General features: G+C 27.9%; 1 protein-coding gene across 1 annotated transcript in view; it reads right to left on the bottom strand.

The window, feature by feature from the left end:
- Window positions 1-25,665, bottom strand: part of LOC129758051 (uncharacterized) — a 159,116-nt gene that overhangs the window by 84,448 nt on the left and 49,003 nt on the right. The window contains exons 2-3 of the mRNA XM_055755479.1: window positions 1,928-2,279; window positions 1,708-1,843 (exon numbers count right to left, since the gene is read on the bottom strand). Of these exons, the coding sequence (XP_055611454.1) occupies window positions 1,708-1,843; window positions 1,928-2,168 (377 nt within the window). The 5' untranslated portion in view covers window positions 2,169-2,279. The remainder of the gene's footprint in view (window positions 1-1,707; window positions 1,844-1,927; window positions 2,280-25,665) is intronic.

Consider the following 25,665-nt stretch of genomic DNA (forward strand, 5'->3'; position numbering starts at 1 on the left):
CACGAGCACAATCCGAATCGTATGTTTCACTTCGAGACGCGTGTTTGCCTGCCTGAGAAGTCGACTGCTACGATTGAAAGCACACATATAAAAAAGATAAAGTGCGAGCACACCGTACGAGTGTACGATTCAAACTGATTTCGCATGTACGCATTCGTATTCGTTGCCTCTAGGTATCTCGGCAGGACAAACCGAATGAGAATATTTGCGTTCTCGGGGTGTCGCCGAAATTAGCTGATTTATTCTAAGTTCGGTGACTCAACTCTCAATTTTTTGCATGCTCTGTCGATTTCTGAGAGGACGCGCTTACTGGGTAAGCATTTCTACTCAGATCTCATAGCACTCACCCGAGACACGCATATGGTGTGTTCCTCCCTGCCGATGTGATGATGCAAAATCGCCAGAGAGATCGTTACGATCCCTCTGGCGATTTGAGTTACCTCTCTGCCGATTCATGTTTACTGGGCAAATGCGCCTCGATTCAAAACATCTTCGTTTAAAATTTGTTAAGCTAAAACAATTGAAGTTATTTTATTTTTTTTTCTGAAAAATCAAATCACCATTATTTAGTTGAAAAGTAATAAACGAATTATGCAATGAAACAAGGAACTATTGATAATCCTTTGATGAGATCGTATGAAGCCTCCAGGATAAGAATGGTGCAAGCACTGACTACACTGACATGACACTTGTAAAAAAAATACGAATATTTTCTGGCTAATTTAGCCTCTACTGACGGTATTGCAAACCTGTAAAAATTGACAAAAAAAAATGCCCCGTAGAGAAATTTACCTGTTTAGCCTGGTTGTATCCAAGTAAGCCGAAAAAAATCGGTGTGTTTGGGGGAAAAAATTTGAACTTCTGTGATTTTAACCAAAAATACTGTGATGGTATCCTGTGGTGCATTTTCCATAAATTTCATTGAAATATCATGACATATTGGGTCTTTTTTACATTTAACTTCACAATAATCAATTACCATTACCAACATTTACCAATATTCAACAATATATTTTTTCCAATTCGAAGTTATAACTCCAATATTTTTACTGAGATATACAATAAAAGTCTTGAAAATGAGTACGAAATTTGGTAAATCTGTGAAAGTTGTGAATATTTCGAAAATTTTGTGTTCTGTAACAGAGATGATGAAAATCTGCTCAAAATTTGGTGAAATAAAAGATTTTTCTGTGATTTTGGCAACCATAATTTTATCGTCAAAATAACCTATTTTTCCTTCAAAGTTGGCTGGCACTTTCCAACCGGGATAGTATTTCTTCAAAGGTGATCGAAACGCATTTTGGAATCAATATAGCGTTCTGCTGAAAAAAAAAAACCAACAAACAAAACCGAGTGTCCAGTCAGTATGGTCAGTAGTGTAAGTGTCAAAATTATAAAGCCAAAAACCAAGTAAAGGATGCCAAACGATTCTTCATGTTTTAGTTTATAAGTGTTTAAAATTCTTAAATTCAGATAAAACAAAGGTAAATTTCGAATACCTTTGAGTTAGAATAAAATCTGTACGAATAAATTTTAACTTCTAAAACAAAATTCGATAACGCCGGCAGAAACAATGTTGTGCGCGCTTTATCCAAACTATCTTTTAAGAAATTGCCCCTTATTGATGCTTAGCACATCATATACAGACGATTAAAACAGGCGTGAAGATAATTAAAAAAGTCACTAATTTTAAAAATTCAAACTTACTTTTCCAATGAATTCTCCGGCGTTTTGCTCGGATAAATCCTCTTCTTCTTCCGCTCCATGTCCTGATTGTCCAGCGATATGCTGTTGGAGAAATCTTCCTTCGACACCGTCGGATAGCAAAATTCAAACCGTTTTCCTGTAAGGGATCGAAAGAGAAAATTGCAAAAAAATGCATCTAATTTGAATTGAAGATGGATCCAGTGGAACAGTGGGGACTTACGCTCGAACCGAGGACTGATGGCACCGTACTCGTACTGGACCGCCCCACTTGAGGAGGACGTCATCGTGGGGGTGGTTCCGGTGTGCGACGAAGATGACTGACAGTAATCGAACACCTCACTGTCCGGATCGTCCTCGGTGGTTTTGATGATCTTGGGGCTGGCCGGCAGCGAAGTCCGGCTGGGCCACGAGTCGGCATGGCTCTTCTTGAGGTCCTTCCGGGAGCGCCGGGTTTCTTCCATGGTTGGCGGTGTGGTTTCTTTTTTTTGCTCTCAAAAGGAACGGATGATGGATGGTGGATATGCAATGTAAACACTACATGTTGCTAAATTTAGGCGGTATGATGCTTAGCTCTGAAAAAAAAAGAAATATATTTCAAGCGTTTAGTTAAAAAAAAACTAGAAGCGAAAATAAAAGTTAAACCGCAATTTATATTAAACGAAAATTCACGAAACCCTGTACAAAGCGAAGAAAAACTGATCCACCAGGAGCTGTAAAAATGACCGAGTAGTCATCAGTAGTCGTTAGAGCTCATATCCTGCTCCGGTAGGTTTTTATAACGGCGGGCGGCGTCAAACGGAAATGGTCCGTTGAATGGGTTCCCTCAATGGCTATAAATATAACCCTTGGCAATTTTGATAATCCCCAAAATACCCATCACCATCATCATTATCATCATCGTCAGCTCCATCGTCGTCCTCGTCGTCATCTAGATACGTGGAATATCTCTTTGCCAGTAGTAGGTATTGTACAATGGCAGGCAGCAGCGATTTCAAAACGCAGCATACATTCAGGCTGACTTCGGAAAATCCGCGCATTTGATTTTCGCATTTTTGGTCGCTTTTTGCACGATGCGAAAGAGGGGGTCCAAATTTCCTGCCTTTTGTTTCGTTGCTCCTTCAACCAAAAATTCCTCCTCACCCCGCCCCCACAGAAGAACGACGATTGACGTGCACGAGAAATATCACATTGTTGTGAGATATAATTGCGGTTTTCGTCCTGTTGTTGGTTGTGGATTCTCTTTACTATTCGCGAATCTGGAAGGTCATTCGGTTAACTTCGCTCGCAAAAAAGAGGGTAGCCATTGCTGTTTCTTTTCACAATTCAGCTTAAAGAAATGAGAAGATACCGAATGCAACAAAGCAAATAACATCTTTGAAAAAAACACTGTTCGAATTTTTATGTTCATCTTTCTCTAGGATAAGGGTATATGATTGAATCATTGTTTAAATTATTTTGATTTTGGTTTGATTGTTTAGATGTGTGTTAATTTTTGTGATTTCTGTACAATTTGAATCTCAAAAATGTGAATTTTTAATTCAATATTTGATTTTCTAAGGACATTTTTGCAGTTATATTGATGATGTATAAATTTTAACGTTCAATCAGATGCCAGCTGGCCAGGTATATACACGGATGCCGGAATACCTGTAGTAAATGTATAACATTGAACATGTTATACATTTTGAACTGGTTGTGTACTGCCCCTACTCGCATAACAGTCCCATATGAATTTTCGTCATTTTTCATCTAACCTGACAGTTCGTCATTTTGAACATAGGGCTTCAATATAAAACAATAAAAAAAGAGATTTTGTTCTACAAATTTTGAAAAAAATATCAACTTGTTGCTGTCCCATATGAAATATACCCGCATAACAGTCCCATATGTGAAATATCACGGATTTGTTTCTTTCGGCGAAATAGTCTTTGATTTATTGCTTCGAATCATTTAAAAAAGATTTAAACTCACTTGATGTCGAATTATGCACACTAGTTCTCGAAGGCAGGTCAGTAAGAAGGCAGGAATGTCTTCCTGAGCAAAAAAACTAACAGATGCAATCAAAATCGTAAAAAGATTCAACTTACAATGTAAAATTCACGATATTTTTCCAAAAGTGTGTTTCTTTTTCTGATAACTGCATTTAGAAGTTCAAAAATGATCAAAGTCTTAGAAAGTAGCTTGGTTAGCGAAACATATTCTGTATGGGACTGTTATGCGAGTAGATTTGAAAAAGGTCTCAAATATGCTCGCATAACAGTCCCATAACGAATAAAATGGTGCTCCCGACGTTACCGATGGCCCAATTTCTAAAATTTCAGGTCTTACGATATATTATGACAACCTAGTGCACATTCCATGAAACGATTTTCGTTTATGATGAAAGTAGTGGTCATAATTAAAAAATATATTCCATAACAGAAAAAGCTGATTTTCTCGCTTGCTTGTTTTTGCATATGGGACTGTTATGAAAGTAGGGGCAGTGTACCTGGTCGAATTATTCTTCCAAAAGTATACTTACATTGACACATTAAACATACACTTCATAGCAGTTCACACGAAGCCATGGTGCCGGGTATGGAATCACAGGGTCATCTAATAATAAATTTTAATCCATACTTTGGTCAAACTGCGGTGAATCCGTGCTACCATGGTGGATTATCAACATACATACAACATAAATTTTTGCAGTTATATTGATGAGATTTTGAAGTCAGTTTGTTGTAACTTTTAAATGCTCCTTGTGAAATTCAGGTGTAATTTTTGTAATTTTTGTCATTTTTGTCATTTTTATCTTTTTGTCATTTTTGTAATTTTTGTAATTTTTATAATTTTTGAAATTTTTGTAATTTTTGTAATTTTTGTAATTTTTGTAATTTTTGTAATTTTTGTAATTTTTGTAATTTTTGTAATTTTTGTAATTTTTGTAATTTTTGTAATTTTTGTAATTTTTGTAATTTTTGTAATTTTTGTAATTTTTGTAATTTTTGTAATTTTTGCAATTTTTGCAATTTTTGTAATTTTTGTCATTTTTGTAATTTTTGTAATTTTTGTAATTTTTGTCATTTTTGTAATTTTTGTAATTTTTGTAATTTTTTTTTTTTTATTTTTTTTTTTTATTTTTTTTATTTTATTTTTTTTTTTTTTTTATTTATTTAGGACCTTTTTTGTCATTCGGGTCCGATTGATTTCAGAATATTACAACATATTTTTACATTTTTTCGTACAGATGAATTGATTTTAAAAACTGTATCACTTTCGCCGCCATTTCTTCATTGTCAGCTAATGCTTCTCTAACATTTCCTGGGACTCCATGGTTTCTCCGTTCCTCATCCAATTCAGGGCAGAGTGCAATCACATGCTTCACCGTCATGACTGCATTGCACCTAGGGCACAAGGGGCGATCGATTCTGTCTAGCAGGTAGGCATGCGTCAGCTGTGTGTGTCCAATTCGTAATCTAGCTAGGATAACGTCATCTTTCCGGTTGCCCAAGAACGCTGATTTGAATGGCAAAACCGTATTTTTAACCTCGCGTAATTTGTTGTCGAGGCTTCTGTACCACTGCGCCTGCCATTGGTCTGTAATGGCTGTTTTAACAATTTTTCGGACTTCTTTGAAGTCTACAATTTGCTGTAAGTCTTCAGGTGATTCTAAGGCACGTTTTGCTTCAAGATCAGCCTTTTCGTTTCCTGGAATTCCTATGTGGCTAGGAACCCAACAGAGAGCCACTTCCGCCCCCATTTCTACGATCCGATTGTGCAAGTTTTGCATGCAATCTTTCCACCTAGAGTTGATCTTGCACTTTTCTAAATTTGTTATTACACTCATCGAGTCAGTGCACAACAGGTATGGTCGAGGTTCTTGTTGGTCGATGATCCATGAAAGTGCCTGTTTTACTGCTTCACTTTCAGCAGCGAAAATGCTGCATATGTTGTTCAGCCTTTTTCGAAACACGAAGTCTCCACTCACTATGCTATAGCCACATTTCGAATCCTGTTTGGAACCATCTGTAAAGATAGTACTATGGATGCGATATCTTGTTTGCCGAAGTTCGTTAAACTGGCGTTTGAGTTCTAAGGAGGTGGCTCCCTCGGCTAATTTACGGTGTAGGGTTTTGTCTACTTGAAATTTTTTTCTTAGCCATGGAGGACATGTAGGGATCTTAAAAACAGCTGTTCTTGGGAGGTGTAGGTCTAAATCGCTCATCATTCTTTGACCACGGATGAGGAAAGAGTTTGCTTGAATCCTGGGTCGTTCCCCCCACCTTTCGTCGGAGCTCAGATCTTCATCACTGTAGCAGTAGCGCTACTAAGTTCGCTCGTACTGTCATTTGTTCTGGCTACGTCGGTTTCAATATTAGACTGCGCTTGACCTACTGCTAATCGACGTGCCGTGTACAGCATAGTTCGCTGGTCAATGAGTGCCTTTAGACTTGGTATTCCAGTTTCGGCTTGGAGACTCGCAATCGGGCTTGTTCTGAACGCTCCTACTATCGTTCTGAGTCCAGCATTATGCACCGTTTCCAGAGATTGTAGAACTTTCCCGTCCATGGATGACAAACTAGGTGCTGCGTATAGAAGTTTCTCCAAAATGGTCGCCCGGTACAGTTTTAGCAAGGTATTCCGATCTCCACCCCAGGTCCTAGCAGCTATGCTCCGGATAAAGAGGATTTTTTGTTGGCAAGCTGCTCGTACTTCTTCGACATGGGCTCGGTATTTTAAATGTTGATCTAGTGTCACTCCTAAACATTTATGGCTGTTTTTCCGCGGCACTCTTATCCCGTTCAACTTTAGGTGGCTTTGATTCGACGATTTTTTGAGTCGAGGCGTACGGTACACGACAGTTGCGCTTTTTTCTGCTGATATCTTGAATCCAGTTATTGATTGCCACGACTCCAGACGGTTTAAAGCATTTTGTAGCTGACCTTCGGTTTGCTTGGCGTCATTGCCTGTTGCAATCAAAATCACGTCGTCGGCGTATATCAGGCACTGGATATTTGGTGGCAAGTCATTTGTGAGTGTATTTATTGCTAATAGAAACATTGTTACGCTAAGTACCGAACCTTGGCACAGGCCGGTTTCCATAGTCTTATTGCTTGAGGTTTTCCCGTTGATTGTAACTTGAAATGTCCTATTATATAACATTGCTTCTAGGAAGCGCAACATTTTTCCTCCGATATTATTATTTGCCATTTGCTCCAAGCAAAGCCTACGCCAGGTTGTGTCGTAGGCTTTGCTGACATCCAAGAAAACAACTTGGGCTACCTTGTTTTCATTGAACGCTTTCCGAATGATTTCTTCTAAGGTGCAAAGGTGGTCTGCTGTGCTTCGTCCCTTCCGAAAAGCATATTGGTGCTCGTATAAAAGTCCTTTTGTTTCGAGGAGATGGACCAGGCGGTTATTGACCATCCTTTCAAAAACCTTGCCCATGCAGCTGTTAAGGTAAATTGGGCGATAATTAAGTGGGTTTGATCGTTGTCCTTTCCCTTTGAAGATGGGGACGACTAGAGATTTTGTCCATTCCAACGGGTAAAGTGATTCCTCCCACAAGCGGTTGAATGTTTCCAAGAGCAGGACTTTTCCATCTAAAGGTAGTTGCGAAATCATCGCATAATGGATGTTATCTGGCCCGGGTGAGGAACCTTTAAGTCCTTCCAGGGCTTCGTCGAGTTCGTATGCGCTAAATCGTTGGTTGTGTTGGCCTGTATCTTCGGGTATCAACAGAGGATTTGATTCGATGTGCTGTTTATGGCTAAGGAATTGTTCGTCGTATGTGTGTATGCTGGAGACTTTTTGGAACGCGTCCCCCAACAGTTCACATATTGCTACGGAGTCTGTTTCCGATCTGCCTTCGTAAGAGATCGAGGTGATATCGTTTCTTCTATGTTTTCCTTGAATTTTTCTATAATTTCCCCACATTTCCTTCAATGGCGTTTGTGTCGAAAAATTTCCGGCAAGTTCTTCCCAGCTTTTCCTTTTTGCTTTGATGATGGCCTCTTTAGCTGCGATATTCGAGTTTCGGAAAACCAACTTGAGTTGTTCGTGGTTTGATCTGTTAGACTTTAGCTGTCTTAATGCCTTCCTTCTCTTTTTTACTAGTTCCGCGATTTCTGCGTTCCACCATGGGACGCATTTTTTCCCTCTAACTCCTTTAGTTTTTGGGATGGAAAGTTCAGCTGCATCTAAAATGGATTTGGTTATCATCTCGAGTTGCCGTTCAACATTGTCGTTACGAGAGAAGTTTAGCTGTTCTCGATACTGCTCCCAATTAGCTTCTTCAATTTTCCACCTGGGTCGGCTATCTTGTCTTTCCATATTTCCGGGGAAGATGACACTGGTCGGCAGATGATCACTGCTAAATGCATCTTCAAGTACACTCCACTCAAGTAGTCCAGCTAGATCATTGGAGCAAAGAGCTAAGTCTAGGCATGAAAGACTTCCGTGGCGTTGGTCGACATAGGTAGGCTCCCCGTTGTTCAAAACTACTAAACTGTTTTCCTCTAAAAACTCTGCTATCGCGCTACCTCGCACGCTGACGTGATTCGAGCCCCACAGTGGGTGGTGCGCGTTGAAATCTCCGACGATCAATAGGGGTTTCGGGATCTGGTTAATAAGAGCCGTGAGTTCGGTGCTTACGATTGTGTCTCTCGGTGGCAGATAGACGTTGAGAACGTTGACGTTGAAAGGCATTCCAATTTTTATGGCGGCGGCCTCAAAGGAGCTATCAAGTTCAATTTGTTCACTTTCGATGGTTTCTTTGATTGCCACTACAACTCCTCCTGCTGCCCGACTTCCTGAGGAGCGGGGTCGATGGTAGACTCTAAAACCGTTTATGCGCGGGCAGTTTTCTGAGTGGCACATGGTTTCTTGCATACAAATAACTTGCGGTTGATGTTCTAGAATAAGCATATCTAGTTCGGCTTTTTTGGGTCGAAGTCCTTGAACATTCCACGAAATTATGCTTGGTGCGTTCTCGGATGTATTTAAACTGGAAGCACGATGAGTAGGCTGGCAGAGCACGGGTTGAGGAATGACGGCTCCGCTCCCGCTTCCTCGATCGTCTTCCCCTGTGGACAGGGGTGGGGTGGCTACTTTCTCTTCACCGGTCCCCAACCAGTTTCGGTCATTCGTTAGATTTTCTGTAGTTCCATTAGTTCCGTTAGAGTGTCCTATAGCGTTGCGTTGATTGGTGCCATGGATTCGATTTGTTTCGTTAGAGTTTCCTGTTGGGTCGCGTTCGGTCATATCAATTGTTCCAGTGTCGTCAAAAATTCCAAAATCGTGTCCGTTTTCGAGTGCGAGGTCATTTAAAGTCCAATTAGTTTTTTCCTTGCTGGCCATTTTTGGTTTTTGGGGGTCGGCCTCTGCGTTTAACTACAGTTTCAGGTTGCGGTTGACTCTCAAAGACATCTTCAGATTCTGTGGAAAAGCGTAATGGTGTCGAGTTTTTTGAGCTCAGTTTTTGCTTTTTGAGCATTGGAGTTTCTTCAGCCGTAGTCGGCTTTTCTCAAGCAAGGGCTAAGGTTTGCTGCTGTTCAATTTCCATGTCTTGCTCAGATTCACTTTCGGAGATTTCCAGGTCTTCTTCAGCGGTCCTGAGTTTAGCTTTCAGTAGGTGAAATTCTTCAGCAATTTTACGGAGGCCTGCTATTTCCTTTCGAAGGTTCTCGATTTCTTGTTTTTCGTTCAACTGTGGCAATTTTCCTTTGAGTGCAGCATTTTCTTCTGTCAGTTTTGCAATCTGCAAGTCTTTTTCTTGTTCTCTGCGCATGGTATCGAGACGTTTTTGTGCCCCGCAGACGTTGGCGTAAGAATTTTCTGCATTTTTTCGAGCGTACTCTTTTCTTGCCTCTCCAAACGTTATTCCGCTGTCAACCTTGATTTTAATGATCTCCTCTTCTTTCCGATACAGTGGGCAGATTCTTGAAGTCGGTTGATGGTTTCCTTTGCAGTTTTTGCAAAAGGGATCTTCTTGACATTCTTCTTCTTCCTCAAGGTCGTGGGTTTTGGAGCAGTTTCGACACGTTGACTCGCTGTTACATTTGTCCTTGGTATGCCCATAGGAACAACATCGATAACACACCAACGGAGATGGGTAAAATAAACGGGTTCGGCAATTTATTATGCCCACTCTTATTTCTCGTGGAATAACGGTTCCGGTGATGGTGAGAACAACGGTTGGGGTGTTGACTCTGGTCTTGTTTTCCATCCGTGTTATCCGACGGACTTTCAACACACCTTGAGCTGAGAGTTCTTTTTGGAATTCATCTTCAGTTAGATCACTCGCTTCCTTACAGCTTATCACGCATCGACATACGTTTAAGACCGGATGTGGAGTTATCTGAATTTTCGTGCCATCTATCAACTCGTTCATTTGCATCAATTTTGCTGCCAACTTCGAGCTACGCGTTTTAATAACGTACTTCGAACCGCTATTTTCTGTATACGCTGCTTCGATTTTTCCGCAAGACTGGTCGAGTGATTTACTGATAATAAACGGGTTTTTCGGTAACGGGTGCTTTTCGTCAGCTGGGATCAGCGACAAAACTATCAATTTTCCGAAAGTTCCCAATCTATCCATGTACTCAGGCATCGTTCTGTCGTTCCTATCGGGGGGATCACCTGTAGTGGTTACCCCTAAAGGGGGGTTTGTTGCAGCCATGGTGGCTGCCCAGCGTTGGGGTGTGTTTGTTCGAACTACAATGCAAGAAACTTTTCTTCACACCGGATGCAAATATGATGCGATGCGTTCTCACCGTGGTGAGTAACGTCTACCCTTTTACCTCAATTAGCCTCGGCTCACCCAAGGGTTGAAGGTACAAGTGGCCGGATGTGCGTTTCCGCCTTAGCGGGTAACGACTACGCTTTAACCTAAGGAAACTACTTTGGCCAAGCGTTCAAGGTACAACCTAAAGTAGGGACGTTTTACCCTTTTTCCCGTCGAGACTTGCCCAAGACGTCCGAAAGGTACAAGCAAGTTCGGAATATAGATTAAAAGATCTAAGAAGGTGTTCTACCACGCTATCTCCAGCTGTCACTTTGATGGAGGCTCCTGGTGTTTTAGGTGTCGGGTGGGTATTAGCTTCCACTATTCTCCAACAGGTGTCTCACAGGCGTCAAGGAGACACTGCTGATGATGAAGCTTTTCGCTCGCAACTAGACGGCTAAAGCTTAAGCCAAGCAAGCTTGACTTGCACGCAATGTTGCATGTAGCTGCTTTCTAGTTGGCTTATGATCAGCAAAACACTGCAGACTAATAACACTAGCCGGATCAAACAAAATAGTCTTTAATATTGTCTTTAAATCGCACTTTGTAATAAACCTTCACTTTTAACTAACACTTCTTGTTCCGTTGACGGTATCCGAAAAAGATTCAAACGCGACGGATGCGAATTTCACTCGAAATCTCGTTATCGAAAAAAGGCCGATATAACAATATTGTTTCCGATGCCACAGATACGAAACCAATGTTGTAATTTTTGTAATTTTTGTAATTTTTGTAATTTTTGTAATTTTTGTAATTTTTGTAATTTTTGTAATTTTTGTAATTTTTGTAATTTTTGTAATTTTTGTAATTTTTGTAATTTTTGTAATTTTAGTAATTTTTGTAATTTTTGTAATTTTTGTAATTTTTGTAATTTTTGTAATTTTTGTAATTTTTGTAATTTTTGTAATTTTTGTAATTTTTGTAATTTTTGTAATTTTTGTAATTTTTGTAATATTTGTAATTTTTGTAATATTTGTAATTTTTGTAATTTTTGTAATTTTTGTTATTTTAGTAATTTTTGTAATTTTTGTAATTTTTGTAATTTTTGTAATTTTTGTAATTTTTGTAATTTTTGTAATTTTTGTAATTTTTGTAATTTTTGTAATTTTTGTAATTTTTGTAATTTTTTTAATTTTTTTAATTTTTGTAATTTTTGTTATTTTTGTTATTTTTGTAATTTTTGTAATTTTTGTAATTTTTGTAATTTTTGTAATTTTTGTAATTTTTGTAATTTTTGTAATTTTTGTAATTTTTGTAATTTTTGTAATTTTTGTAATTTTTGTAATTTTTGTAATTTTTGTAATTTTTGTAATTTTTGTAATTTTTGTAATTTTTGTAATTTTTGTAATTTTTGTAATTTTTGCAATTTTTGCAATTTTTGTAATTTTTGTAATTTTTGTAATTTTTGTAATTTTTGTAATTTTTGTAATTTTTGTAATTTTTGTAATTTTTGTAATTTTTGTAATTTTTGTAATTTTTGTAATTTTTGTAATTTTTGTCATTTTTGTAATTTTTGTAATTTTTGTAATTTTTGTAATTTTTGTAATTTTTGTAATTTTTGTAATTTTTGTAATTTTTGTAATTTTTGTCATTTTTGTCATTTTTGTCATTTTTGTAATTTTTGTAATTTTTGTAGTTTTTGTTATTTTTGTAATTTTTGTAATTTTTGTAATTTTTGTAATTTTTGTAATTTTTGTAATTTTTGTAATTTTTGTAATTTTTGTAATTTTTGTAATTTTTGTAATTTTTGTAATTTTTGTAATTTTTGTAATTTTTGTAATTTTTGTAATTTTTGTAATTTTTGTAATTTTTGTAATTTTTGTAATTTTTGTAATTTTTGTAATTTTTGTAATTTTTGTAATTTTTGTAATTTTTGTTATTTTTGTAATTTTTGTAATTTTTTGTAATTTTTGTAATTTTTGTAATTTTTGTAGTTTTTGTAATTTTTGTATTTTTTGTAATTTTTGTAATTTTTGTAATTTTTGTAATTTTTGTAATTTTTGTAATTTTTGTAATTTTTGTAATTTTTGTAATTTTTGTAATTTTTGTAATTTTTGTAATTTTTGTAATTTTTGTAATTTTTGTAATTTTTGTAATTTTTGTAATTTTTGTAATTTTTGTAATTTTTGTAATTTTTGTAATTTTTGTAATTTTTGTAATTTTTGTAATTTTTGTAATTTTTGTAATTTTTGTAATTTTTGTAATTTTTGTAATTTTTGTAATTTTTGTAATTTTTGTAATTTTTGTAATTTTTGTAATTTTTGTAATTTTTGTAATTTTTGTAATTTTTGTAATTTTTGTAATTTTTGTAATTTTTGTAATTTTTGTAATTTTGTAATTTTTGTAATTTTTGTAATTTTTGTAATTTTCTAAATTTATGTAATTTTTGTAATATTTACAACTTTTGCAATTTTTGTATTTTTTTGTTATTTTAATATTTTTTGTAATTTTTGTAATTTTTGTAATTTTTGTAATTTTTGTAATTTTTGTAATTTTTGTAATTTTTGTAATTTTTGTAATTTTTGTAATTTTTGTAATTTTTGTAATTTTTGTAATTTTTGTAATTTTTGTAATTTTTGTAATTTTTGTAATTTTTGTTATTTTTGTAATTTTTGTAATTTTTGTAATTTTTGTAATTTTTGTAATTTTTGTAATTTTTGTAATTTTTGTAATTTTTGCAATTTTTGTAATTTTTGTAATTTTTGTAATTTTTGTAATTTTTGTAATTTTTGAAATTTTTGTAATTTTTGTAATTTTTGTCATTTTTGTAATTTTTGTAATTTTTGTCATTTTTGTAATTTTTGTAATTTTTGTAATTTTTGTAATGTTTGTATATTTTTGTAATTTTTGTAATTTTTGTAATTTTTGTAATTTTTGTAATTTTTGTAATTTTTGTCATTTTTGTAATTTTTGTAATTTTTGTAATTTTTGTAATTTTTGTAATTTTTGTAATTTTTGTAATTTTTGTAATTTTTGTAATTTTTGTAATTTTTGTAATTTTTGTAATTTTTGTAATTTTTGTAATTTTTGTAATTTTTGTAATTTTTTGTAATTTTTGTAATTTTTGTAATTTTTGTAATTTTTGTAATTTTTGTAATTTTTGTAATATTTGTAATTTTTGTAATTTTTGTAATTTTTGTATTTTTTGTAATTTTTGTAATTTTTGTAATTTTTGTAATTTTTGTAATTTTTGTAATTTTTGTAATTTTTTAATTTTTGTAATTTTTGTAATTTTTGTAATTTTTGTAATTTTTGTAATTTTTGTAATTTTTGTAATTTTTGTAATTTTTGTAATTTTTGTATTTTTTGTATTTTTTGTATTTTTTGTAATTTTTGTAATTTTTGTAATTTTTGTTATTTTTGTAATTTTGGTCATTTTGGTCATTTTGGTCATTTTTGTAATTTTTGTAATTTTTGTAATTTTTGTAATTTTTTTAATTTTTGTAATTTTTGTAATTTTTGTAATTTTTGTAATTTTTGTAATTTTTGTAATTTTTTTAATTTTTGTAATTTTTGTAATTTTTGTAATTTTTGTAATTTTTGTAATTTTTGTAATTTTTGTAATTTTTGTAATTTTTGTAATTTTTGTAATTTTTGTAATTTTTGTAATTTTTGTAATTTTTGTAATTTTTGTAATGTTTGTAATTTTTGTAATTTTTGTAATTTTTGTAATTTTTGTAATTTTTGTAATTTTTGTAATTTTTGTAATTTTTGTAATTTTTGTAATTTTTGTAATTTTTGTAATTTTTGTAATTTTTGTAATTTTTGTAATTTTTGTCATTTTTGTCATTTTTGTAATTTTTGGTAATTTTTGTAGTTTTTGTAATTTTTGTAATTTTTGTCATTTTTGTAATTTTTGTAATTTTTGTTATTTTTGTAATTTTTGTAATTTTCGTAATTTTTGTAATTTTTGTAATTTTCTAAATTTACGTAATTTTTGTAATTTTTGCAACTTTTGCAATTTTTGTATTTTTTTGTAATTTTAATATTTTTTGTATCTTTTGTAATTTTTGTCATTTTTGTAATTTTTGTAATTTTTGTAATTTTTGTTATTTTTGTAATTTTTGTAATTTTTGTAATTTTTGTAATTTTTGTAATTTTTGTAATTTTTGTAATTTTTGTAATTTTTGTAATTTTTGTAATTTTTGTAATTTTTGTAATTTTTGTAATTTTTGTAATTTTTGTAATTTTTGTAATTTTTGTAATTTTTGTAATTTTTGTAATTTTTGTAATTTTTGTAATTTTTGTAATTTTTGTAATTTTTGTAATTTTTGTAATTTTTGTAATTTTTGTAATTTTTGTAATTTTTGTAATTTTTGTAATTTTTGTAATTTTTGTAATTTTTGTAATTTTTGTAATTTTTGTAATTTTTGTAATTTTTGTAATTTTTGTAATTTTTGTGATTTTTGTTATTTTTTGTAATTTTTGTAATTTTTGTAATTTTTGTAATTTTTGTAATTTTTGTAATTTTTGTAATTTTTGTAATTTTTGTAATTTTTGTAATTTTTGTAATTTTTGTAATTTTTGTAATTTTTGTAATTTTTGTAATTTTTGTAATTTTTGTAATTTTTGTAATTTTTGTAATTTTTGTAATTTTTGTAATTTTTGTAATTTTTGTAATTTTTGTAATTTTTGTAATTTTTGTAATTTTTGTAATTTTTGTAATTTTTGTAATTTTTGTAATTTTTGTAATTTTTGTCATTTTTGTAATTTTTAATTTTTGTAATTTTTGTAATTTTTGTAATTTTTGTAATTTTTGTAATTTTTGTAATTTTTGTAATTTTTGTAATTTTTGTAATTTTTGTAATTTTTGTAATTTTTGTAATTTTTGTAATTTTTGTAATTTTTGTAATTTTTGTAATTTTTGTAATTTTTGTAATTTTTGTAATTTTTGTAATTTTTGTTAGTTTTGTAATTTTTATAATTTTTGGTATTTTTGTCATTTTTGTAATTTTTGTTATTTTCGTCATTTTTGTAATTTTTGTAATTTTCTAAATTTATGTAATTTTTGTAATATTTGCAACTTTTGCAATTTTTGTATTTTTTTTATTATTTTTATATTTTTTGTAATTTTTTGTAATTTTTGTCATTTTTGTGATTTTTGTAATTTTTGTTATTTTTGTAATTTTTGTAATTTTTGTAATTTTTGTAATTTTTGTAATTTTTGTAATTTTTGTAATTTTTGTAATTTTTGTAATTTTTTTAATTTTTATAATTTTTGTAATTTTTGTAATTTTTGTTATATTCGTCATTTTTGTAATTTTTGTCATTTTCTAAATTTATGTAATTTTTGTAATATTTGCAACTTTTGAAATTTTCGTATTTTTTTATTATTTTTATATTTTTTGTAATTTTTGTAATTTTTGTAATTTTTGTAATTTTTGTAATTTTTGTAATTTTTGTAATTTTTGTAATTTTTGTAATTTTTGTAATTTTTGTTATTTTTGTAATATTTGTAATATTTGTAGTTTTTGTAATTTTTTTAATTTTTTGTTATTTTTGTAATTTTTGTAATTTTTGTAATTTTTGTAATTTTTGTAATTTTTGTAATTTTTGTAATTTTTGTAATTTTTGTAATTTTTGTAATTTTTGTAATTTTTGTAATTTTTGTAATTTTTGTAATTTTTGTAATTTTTGTTATTTTTGTCATTTTTGTCATTTTTGTCATTTTTGTCATTTTTGTCATTTTTGTCATTTTTGTCATTTTTGTCATTTTTGTCATTTTTGTCATTTTTGTCATTTTTGTCATTTTTGTCATTTTTGTCATTTTTGTCATTTTTGTCATTTTTGTCATTTTTGTCATTTTTGTCATTTTTGTCATTTTTGTCATTTTTGTCATTTTTGTCATTTTTGTCATTTTTGTCATTTTTGTCATTTTTGTCATTTTTGTCATTTTTGTCATTTTTGTCATTTTTGTCATTTTTGTCATTTTTGTCATTTTTGTCATTTTTGTCATTTTTGTCATTTTTGTCATTTTTGTCATTTTTGTCATTTTTGTCATTTTTGTCATTTTTGTCATTTTTGTCATTTTTGTCATTTTTGTCATTTTTGTCATTTTTTCATTTTTGTCATTTTTGTCATTTTTGTCATTTTTGTCATTTTTGTCATTTTTGTCATTTTTGTCATTTTTGTCATTTTTGTCATTTTTGTCATTTTTGTCATTTTTGTCATTTTTGTCATTTTTGTCATTTTTGTCATTTTTGTCATTTTTGTCATTTTTGTCATTTTTGTCATTTTTGTCATTTTTGTCATTTTTGTCATTTTTGTCATTTTTGTCATTTTTGTCATTTTTGTCATTTTTGTCATTTTTGTCATTTTTGTCATTTTTGTCATTTTTGTCATTTTTGTCATTTTTGTCATTTTTGTCATTTTTGTCATTTTTGTCATTTTTGTCATTTTTGTCATTTTTGTCATTTTTGTCATTTTTGTCATTTTTGTCATTTTTGTCATTTTTGTCATTTTTGTCATTTTTGTCATTTTTGTCATTTTTGTCATTTTTGTCATTTTTGTCATTTTTGTCATTTTTGTCATTTTTGTCATTTTTGTCATTTTTGTCATTTTTGTCATTTTTGTCATTTTTGTCATTTTTGTCATTTTTGTCATTTTTGTCATTTTTGTCATTTTTGTCATTTTTGTCATTTTTGTCATTTTTGTCATTTTTGTCATTTTTGTCATTTTTGTCATTTTTGTCATTTTTGTCATTTTTGTCATTTTTGTCATTTTTGTCATTTTTGTCATTTTTGTCATTTTTGTCATTTTTGTCATTTTTGTCATTTTTGTCATTTTTGTCATTTTTGTCATTTTTGTCATTTTTGTCATTTTTGTCATTTTTGTCATTTTTGTCATTTTTGTCATTTTTGTCATTTTTGTCATTTTTGTCATTTTTGTCATTTTTGTCATTTTTGTCATTTTTGTCATTTTTGTCATTTTTGTCATTTTTGTCATTTTTGTCATTTTTGTCATTTTTGTCATTTTTGTCATTTTTGTCATTTTTGTCATTTTTGTCATTTTTGTCATTTTTGTCATTTTTGTCATTTTTGTCATTTTTGTCATTTTTGTCATTTTGTCATTTTTGTCATTTTTGTCATTTTTTCATTTTTGTCATTTTTGTCATTTTTGTCATTTTTGTCATTTTTGTCATTTTTGTCATTTTTGTCATTTTTGTCATTTTTGTCATTTTTGTCATTTTTGTCATTTTTGTCATTTTTGTCATTTTTGTCATTTTTGTCATTTTTGTCATTTTTGTCATTTTTGTCATTTTTGTCATTTTTGTCATTTTTGTCATTTTTGTCATTTTTGTCATTTTTGTCATTTTTGTCATTTTTGTCATTTTTGTCATTTTTGTCATTTTTGTCATTTTTGTCATTTTTGTCATTTTTGTCATTTTTGTCATTTTTGTCATTTTTGTCATTTTTGTCATTTTTGTCATTTTTGTCATTTTTGTCATTTTTGTCATTTTTGTCATTTTTGTCATTTTTGTCATTTTTGTCATTTTTGTCATTTTTGTCATTTTTGTCATTTTTGTCATTTTTGTCATTTTTGTCATTTTTGTCATTTTTGTCATTTTTGTCATTTTTGTCATTTTTGTCATTTTTGTCATTTTTGTCATTTTTGTCATTTTTGTCATTTTTGTCATTTTTGTCATTTTTGTCATTTTTGTCATTTTTGTCATTTTTGTCATTTTTGTCATTTTTGTCATTTTTGTCATTTTTGTCATTTTTGTCATTTTTGTCATTTTTGTCATTTTTGTCATTTTTGTCATTTTTGTCATTTTTGTCATTTTTGTCATTTTTGTCATTTTTGTCATTTTTGTCATTTTTGTCATTTTTGTCATTTTTGTCATTTTTGTCATTTTTGTCATTTTTGTCATTTTTGTCATTTTTGTCATTTTTGTCATTTTTGTCATTTTTGTCATTTTTGTCATTTTTGTCATTTTTGTCATTTTTGTCATTTTTGTCATTTTTGTCATTTTTGTCATTTTTGTCATTTTTGTCATTTTTGTCATTTTTGTCATTTTTGTCATTTTTGTCATTTTTGTCATTTTTGTCATTTTTGTCATTTTTGTCATTTTTGTCATTTTTGTCATTTTTGTCATTTTTGTCATTTTTGTCATTTTTGTCATTTTTGTCATTTTTGTCATTTTTGTCATTTTTGTCATTTTTGTCATTTTTGTCATTTTTGTCATTTTTGTCATTTTTGTCATTTTTGTCATTTTTGTCATTTTTGTCATTTTTGTCATTTTTGTCATTTTTGTCATTTTTGTCATTTTTGTCATTTTTGTCATTTTTGTCATTTTTGTCATTTTTGTCATTTTTGTCATTTTTGTCATTTTTGTCATTTTTGTCATTTTTGTCATTTTTGTCATTTTTGTCATTTTTGTCATTTTTGTCATTTTTGTCATTTTTGTCATTTTTGTCATTTTTGTCATTTTTGTCATTTTTGTCATTTTTGTCATTTTTGTCATTTTTGTCATTTTTGTCATTTTTGTCATTTTTGTCATTTTTGTCATTTTTGTCATTTTTGTCATTTTTGTCATTTTTGTCATTTTTGTCATTTTTGTCATTTTTGTCATTTTTGTCATTTTTGTCATTTTTGTCATTTTTGTCATTTTTGTCATTTTTGTCATTTTTGTCATTTTTGTCATTTTTGTCATTTTTGTCATTTTTGTCATTTTTGTCATTTTTGTCATTTTTGTCATTTTTGTCATTTTTGTCATTTTTGTCATTTTTGTCATTTTTGTCATTTTTGTCATTTTTGTCATTTTTGTCATTTTTGTCATTTTTGTCATTTTTGTCATTTTTGTCATTTTTGTCATTTTTGTCATTTTTGTCATTTTTGTCATTTTTGTCATTTTTGTCATTTTTGTCATTTTTGTCATTTTTGTCATTTTTGTCATTTTTGTCATTTTTGTCATTTTTGTCATTTTTGTCATTTTTGTCATTTTTGTCATTTTTGTCATTTTTGTCATTTTTGTCATTTTTGTCATTTTTGTCATTTTTGTCATTTTTGTCATTTTTGTCATTTTTGTCATTTTTGTCATTTTTGTCATTTTTGTCATTTTTGTCATTTTTGTCATTTTTGTCATTTTTGTCATTTTTGTCATTTTTGTCATTTTTGTCATTTTTGTCATTTTTGTCATTTTTGTCATTTTTGTCATTTTTGTCATTTTTGTCATTTTTGTCATTTTTGTCATTTTTGTCATTTTTGTCATTTTTGTCATTTTTGTCATTTTTGTCATTTTTGTCATTTTTGTCATTTTTGTCATTTTTGTCATTTTTGTCATTTTTGTCATTTTTGTCATTTTTGTCATTTTTGTCATTTTTGTCATTTTTGTCATTTTTGTCATTTTTGTCATTTTTGTCATTTTTGTCATTTTTGTCATTTTTGTCATTTTTGTCATTTTTGTCATTTTTGTCATTTTTGTCATTTTTGTCATTTTTGTCATTTTTGTCATTTTTGTCATTTTTGTCATTTTTGTCATTTTTGTCATTTTTGTCATTTTTGTCATTTTTGTCATTTTTGTCATTTTTGTCATTTTTGTCATTTTTGTCATTTTTGTCATTTTTGTCATTTTTGTCATTTTTGTCATTTTTGTCATTTTTGTCATTTTTGTCATTTTTGTCATTTTTGTCATTTTTGTCATTTTTGTCATTTTTGTCATTTTTGTCATTTTTGTCATTTTTGTCATTTTTGTCATTTTTGTCATTTTTGTCATTTTTGTCATTTTTGTCATTTTTGTCATTTTTGTCATTTTTGTCATTTTTGTCATTTTTGTCATTTTTGTCATTTTTGTCATTTTTGTCATTTTTGTCATTTTTGTCATTTTTGTCATTTTTGTCATTTTTGTCATTTTTGTCATTTTTGTCATTTTTGTCATTTTTGTCATTTTTGTCATTTTTGTCATTTTTGTCATTTTTGTCATTTTTGTCATTTTTGTCATTTTTGTCATTTTTGTCATTTTTGTCATTTTTGTCATTTTTGTCATTTTTGTCATTTTTGTCATTTTTGTCATTTTTGTCATTTTTGTCATTTTTGTCATTTTTGTCATTTTTGTCATTTTTGTCATTTTTGTCATTTTTGTCATTTTTGTCATTTTTGTCATTTTTGTCATTTTTGTCATTTTTGTCATTTTTGTCATTTTTGTCATTTTTGTCATTTTTGTCATTTTTGTCATTTTTGTCATTTTTGTCATTTTTGTCATTTTTGTCATTTTTGTCATTTTTGTCATTTTTGTCATTTTTGTCATTTTTGTCATTTTTGTCATTTTTGTCATTTTTGTCATTTTTGTCATTTTTGTCATTTTTGTCATTTTTGTCATTTTTGTCATTTTTGTCATTTTTGTCATTTTTGTCATTTTTGTCATTTTTGTCATTTTTGTCATTTTTGTCATTTTTGTCATTTTTGTCATTTTTGTCATTTTTGTCATTTTTGTCATTTTTGTCATTTTTGTCATTTTTGTCATTTTTGTCATTTTTGTCATTTTTGTCATTTTTGTCATTTTTGTCATTTTTGTCATTTTTGTCATTTTTGTCATTTTTGTCATTTTTGTCATTTTTGTCATTTTTGTCATTTTTGTCATTTTTGTCATTTTTGTCATTTTTGTCATTTTTGTCATTTTTGTCATTTTTGTCATTTTTGTCATTTTTGTCATTTTTGTCATTTTTGTCATTTTTGTCATTTTTGTCATTTTTGTCATTTTTGTCATTTTTGTCATTTTTGTCATTTTTGTCATTTTTGTCATTTTTGTCATTTTTGTCATTTTTGTCATTTTTGTCATTTTTGTCATTTTTGTCATTTTTGTCATTTTTGTCATTTTTGTCATTTTTGTCATTTTTGTCATTTTTGTCATTTTTGTCATTTTTGTCATTTTTGTCATTTTTGTCATTTTTGTCATTTTTGTCATTTTTGTCATTTTTGTCATTTTTGTCATTTTTGTCATTTTTGTCATTTTTGTCATTTTTGTCATTTTTGTCATTTTTGTCATTTTTGTCATTTTTGTCATTTTTGTCATTTTTGTCATTTTTGTCATTTTTGTCATTTTTGTCATTTTTGTCATTTTTGTCATTTTTGTCATTTTTGTCATTTTTGTCATTTTTGTCATTTTTGTCATTTTTGTCATTTTTGTCATTTTTGTCATTTTTGTCATTTTTGTCATTTTTGTCATTTTTGTCATTTTTGTCATTTTTGTCATTTTTGTCATTTTTGTCATTTTTGTCATTTTTGTCATTTTTGTCATTTTTGTCATTTTTGTCATTTTTGTCATTTTTGTCATTTTTGTCATTTTTGTCATTTTTGTCATTTTTGTCATTTTTGTCATTTTTGTCATTTTTGTCATTTTTGTCATTTTTGTCATTTTTGTCATTTTTGTCATTTTTGTCATTTTTGTCATTTTTGTCATTTTTGTCATTTTTGTCATTTTTGTCATTTTTGTCATTTTTGTCATTTTTGTCATTTTTGTCATTTTTGTCATTTTTGTCATTTTTGTCATTTTTGTCATTTTTGTCATTTTTGTCATTTTTGTCATTTTTGTCATTTTTGTCATTTTTGTCATTTTTGTCATTTTTGTCATTTTTGTCATTTTTGTCATTTTTGTCATTTTTGTCATTTTTGTCATTTTTGTCATTTTTGTCATTTTTGTCATTTTTGTCATTTTTGTCATTTTTGTCATTTTTGTCATTTTTGTCATTTTTGTCATTTTTGTCATTTTTGTCATTTTTGTCATTTTTGTCATTTTTGTCATTTTTGTCATTTTTGTCATTTTTGTCATTTTTGTCATTTTTGTCATTTTTGTCATTTTTGTCATTTTTGTCATTTTTGTCATTTTTGTCATTTTTGTCATTTTTGTCATTTTTGTCATTTTTGTCATTTTTGTCATTTTTGTCATTTTTGTCATTTTTGTCATTTTTGTCATTTTTGTCATTTTTGTCATTTTTGTCATTTTTGTCATTTTTGTCATTTTTGTCATTTTTGTCATTTTTGTCATTTTTGTCATTTTTGTCATTTTTGTCATTTTTGTCATTTTTGTCATTTTTGTCATTTTTGTCATTTTTGTCATTTTTGTCATTTTTGTCATTTTTGTCATTTTTGTCATTTTTGTCATTTTTGTCATTTTTGTCATTTTTGTCATTTTTGTCATTTTTGTCATTTTTGTCATTTTTGTCATTTTTGTCATTTTTGTCATTTTTGTCATTTTTGTCATTTTTGTCATTTTTGTCATTTTTGTCATTTTTGTCATTTTTGTCATTTTTGTCATTTTTGTCATTTTTGTCATTTTTGTCATTTTTGTCATTTTTGTCATTTTTGTCATTTTTGTCATTTTTGTCATTTTTGTCATTTTTGTCATTTTTGTCATTTTTGTCATTTTTGTCATTTTTGTCATTTTTGTCATTTTTGTCATTTTTGTCATTTTTGTCATTTTTGTCATTTTTGTCATTTTTGTCATTTTTGTCATTTTTGTCATTTTTGTCATTTTTGTCATTTTTGTCATTTTTGTCATTTTTGTCATTTTTGTCATTTTTGTCATTTTTGTCATTTTTGTCATTTTTGTCATTTTTGTCATTTTTGTCATTTTTGTCATTTTTGTCATTTTTGTCATTTTTGTCATTTTTGTCATTTTTGTCATTTTTGTCATTTTTGTCATTTTTGTCATTTTTGTCATTTTTGTCATTTTTGTCATTTTTGTCATTTTTGTCATTTTTGTCATTTTTGTCATTTTTGTCATTTTTGTCATTTTTGTCATTTTTGTCATTTTTGTCATTTTTGTCATTTTTGTCATTTTTGTCATTTTTGTCATTTTTGTCATTTTTGTCATTTTTGTCATTTTTGTCATTTTTGTCATTTTTGTCATTTTTGTCATTTTTGTCATTTTTGTCATTTTTGTCATTTTTGTCATTTTTGTCATTTTTGTCATTTTTGTCATTTTTGTCATTTTTGTCATTTTTGTCATTTTTGTCATTTTTGTCATTTTTGTCATTTTTGTCATTTTTGTCATTTTTGTCATTTTTGTCATTTTTGTCATTTTTGTCATTTTTGTCATTTTTGTCATTTTTGTCATTTTTGTCATTTTTGTCATTTTTGTCATTTTTGTCATTTTTGTCATTTTTGTCATTTTTGTCATTTTTGTCATTTTTGTCATTTTTGTCATTTTTGTCATTTTTGTCATTTTTGTCATTTTTGTCATTTTTGTCATTTTTGTCATTTTTGTCATTTTTGTCATTTTTGTCATTTTTGTCATTTTTGTCATTTTTGTCATTTTTGTCATTTTTGTCATTTTTGTCATTTTTGTCATTTTTGTCATTTTTCTTATTTTTGTCATTTTTGTCATTTTTGTCATTTTTGTCTTTTTTGTCATTTTTGTCATTTTTGTCATTTTTGTCATTTTTGTCATTTTTGTCATTTTTGTCATTTTTGTCATTTTTCTTATTTTTCTTATTTTTGTCATTTCTGTCATTTTTGTCATTTTTGTCATTTTTGTCATTTTTGTCATTTTTGTCATTTTTGTCATTTTTGTCATTTTTGTCATTTTTGTCATTTTTGTCATTTTTGTCATTTTTGTCATTTTTGTCATTTTTGTCATTTTTGTCATTTTTGTCATTTTTGTCATTTTTGTCATTTTTGTCATTTTTGTCATTTTTGTCATTTTTGTCATTTTTGTCTTTTTTGTCATTTTTGTCATTTTTGTCATTTTTGTCATTTTTGTCATTTTTGTCATTTTTGTCATTTTTGCCATTTTTGTCATTTTTGTCATTTTTGTCATTTTTGTAATTTTTGTCATTTTTGTCATTTTTGTCATTTTTGTCATTTTTGTCATTTTTGTCATTTTTGTCATTTTTGTCATTTTTGTCATTTTTGTCATTTTTGTCATTTTTGTCATTTTTGTCATTTTTGTCATTTTTGTCATTTTTGTCATTTTTGTCATTTTTGTCATTTTTGTCATTTTTGTAATTTTTGTCATTTTTGTCATTTTTGTCATTTTTGTCATTTTTGTCATTTTTGTCATTTTTGTCATTTTTGTCATGTTTGTCATTTTTGTCATTTTTGTCATTTTTGTCATTTTTGTCATTTTTGTCATTTTTGTCATTTTTGTCATTTTTGTCATTTTTGTCATTTTTGTCATTTTTGTCATTTTTGTCATTTTTGTCAATTTTGTCAATTTTGTCATTTTTGTCATTTTTGTCATTTTTGTCAAATTTTTGCAAATTTTTGTAAATTTTTGTAAATTTATGTAATTTCATGTAAATTTTTGCAAATTTTTGTAAATTTTTGTAAATTTTTGTAAATTTATGTAATTTCATGAAAATTTTTGCAAATTTTTGTAAATTTTAGTAAATTTTTAAATTTTTGTAAATTTTTGTAAAGTTTTGTAAATTTTTGGAAATTTTTGTAATGAGTTTTAAATTTTTGTAAATTTTTGTAAATTTTTGTAAATTTTTGTAAATTTTTGTAAATTCTTGTAAATTTTTGTAAATTTTTGTAAATTTTTGTAAATTTTTGTAAATTTTTGTAAATTTTTGTAAATTTTGTAAATTTTTTATACTTTTGTAAATTTTTGAAAGTTTTTGTAAATTTTTGTAAAATTTTGTAAATTTTTGTAAATTTTTGTAAGTTTTTGTAATTTTTTTAAAATTTTTGTAAATTTTTGTAAATTTTTGAAAATTTTTGTAAATTTTTGTAAATTTTTGTAAATTTTTGTAAATTTTTGTAAATTTTTGTAAATTTTTGTTAATTTTTGTAAATTTTTGTAAATTTTATAAATTTTTGTAAAGTTTTGTAAATGTTTGTAAATTTTTGTAATTTTTTTTAAATTTTTGTAAATTTTTGTAAATTTGTGTAAATTTTTGTAAATTTTTGTAAATTTTTGTAAATTTTTGTAAATTTTTGAAAATTTCTGTGAATTTTTGTAAATGTTTGAAATTTTTGGAAATTTTTGTAAATATTTGTTAATTCCTGTGAATTTTTCAGAAACTTTTCAAATATTTGTAATTTCTGTATTTTTTTATTTATATTTTATTTCTTTAATTTTTGTGAAGTTTAACGGTTTTTTTGTGTAATTGTTCCAATTTATGAGAATTTTTTTTGGATAATTTTGTTTATTTCAGAAAACTTATGATAATTTTTTAATTTTTGTTAAATATTTTTGTAAATTTCCATAGTTTTGTGAATTTTTTGATAATTTAGTAATTTTTTGTAAA

The sequence above is a fragment of the Uranotaenia lowii genome, chromosome 3, assembly GCF_029784155.1.
Source record: "Uranotaenia lowii strain MFRU-FL chromosome 3, ASM2978415v1, whole genome shotgun sequence".
NCBI classification, from domain to species: Eukaryota; Metazoa; Arthropoda; class Insecta; order Diptera; family Culicidae; genus Uranotaenia; species Uranotaenia lowii.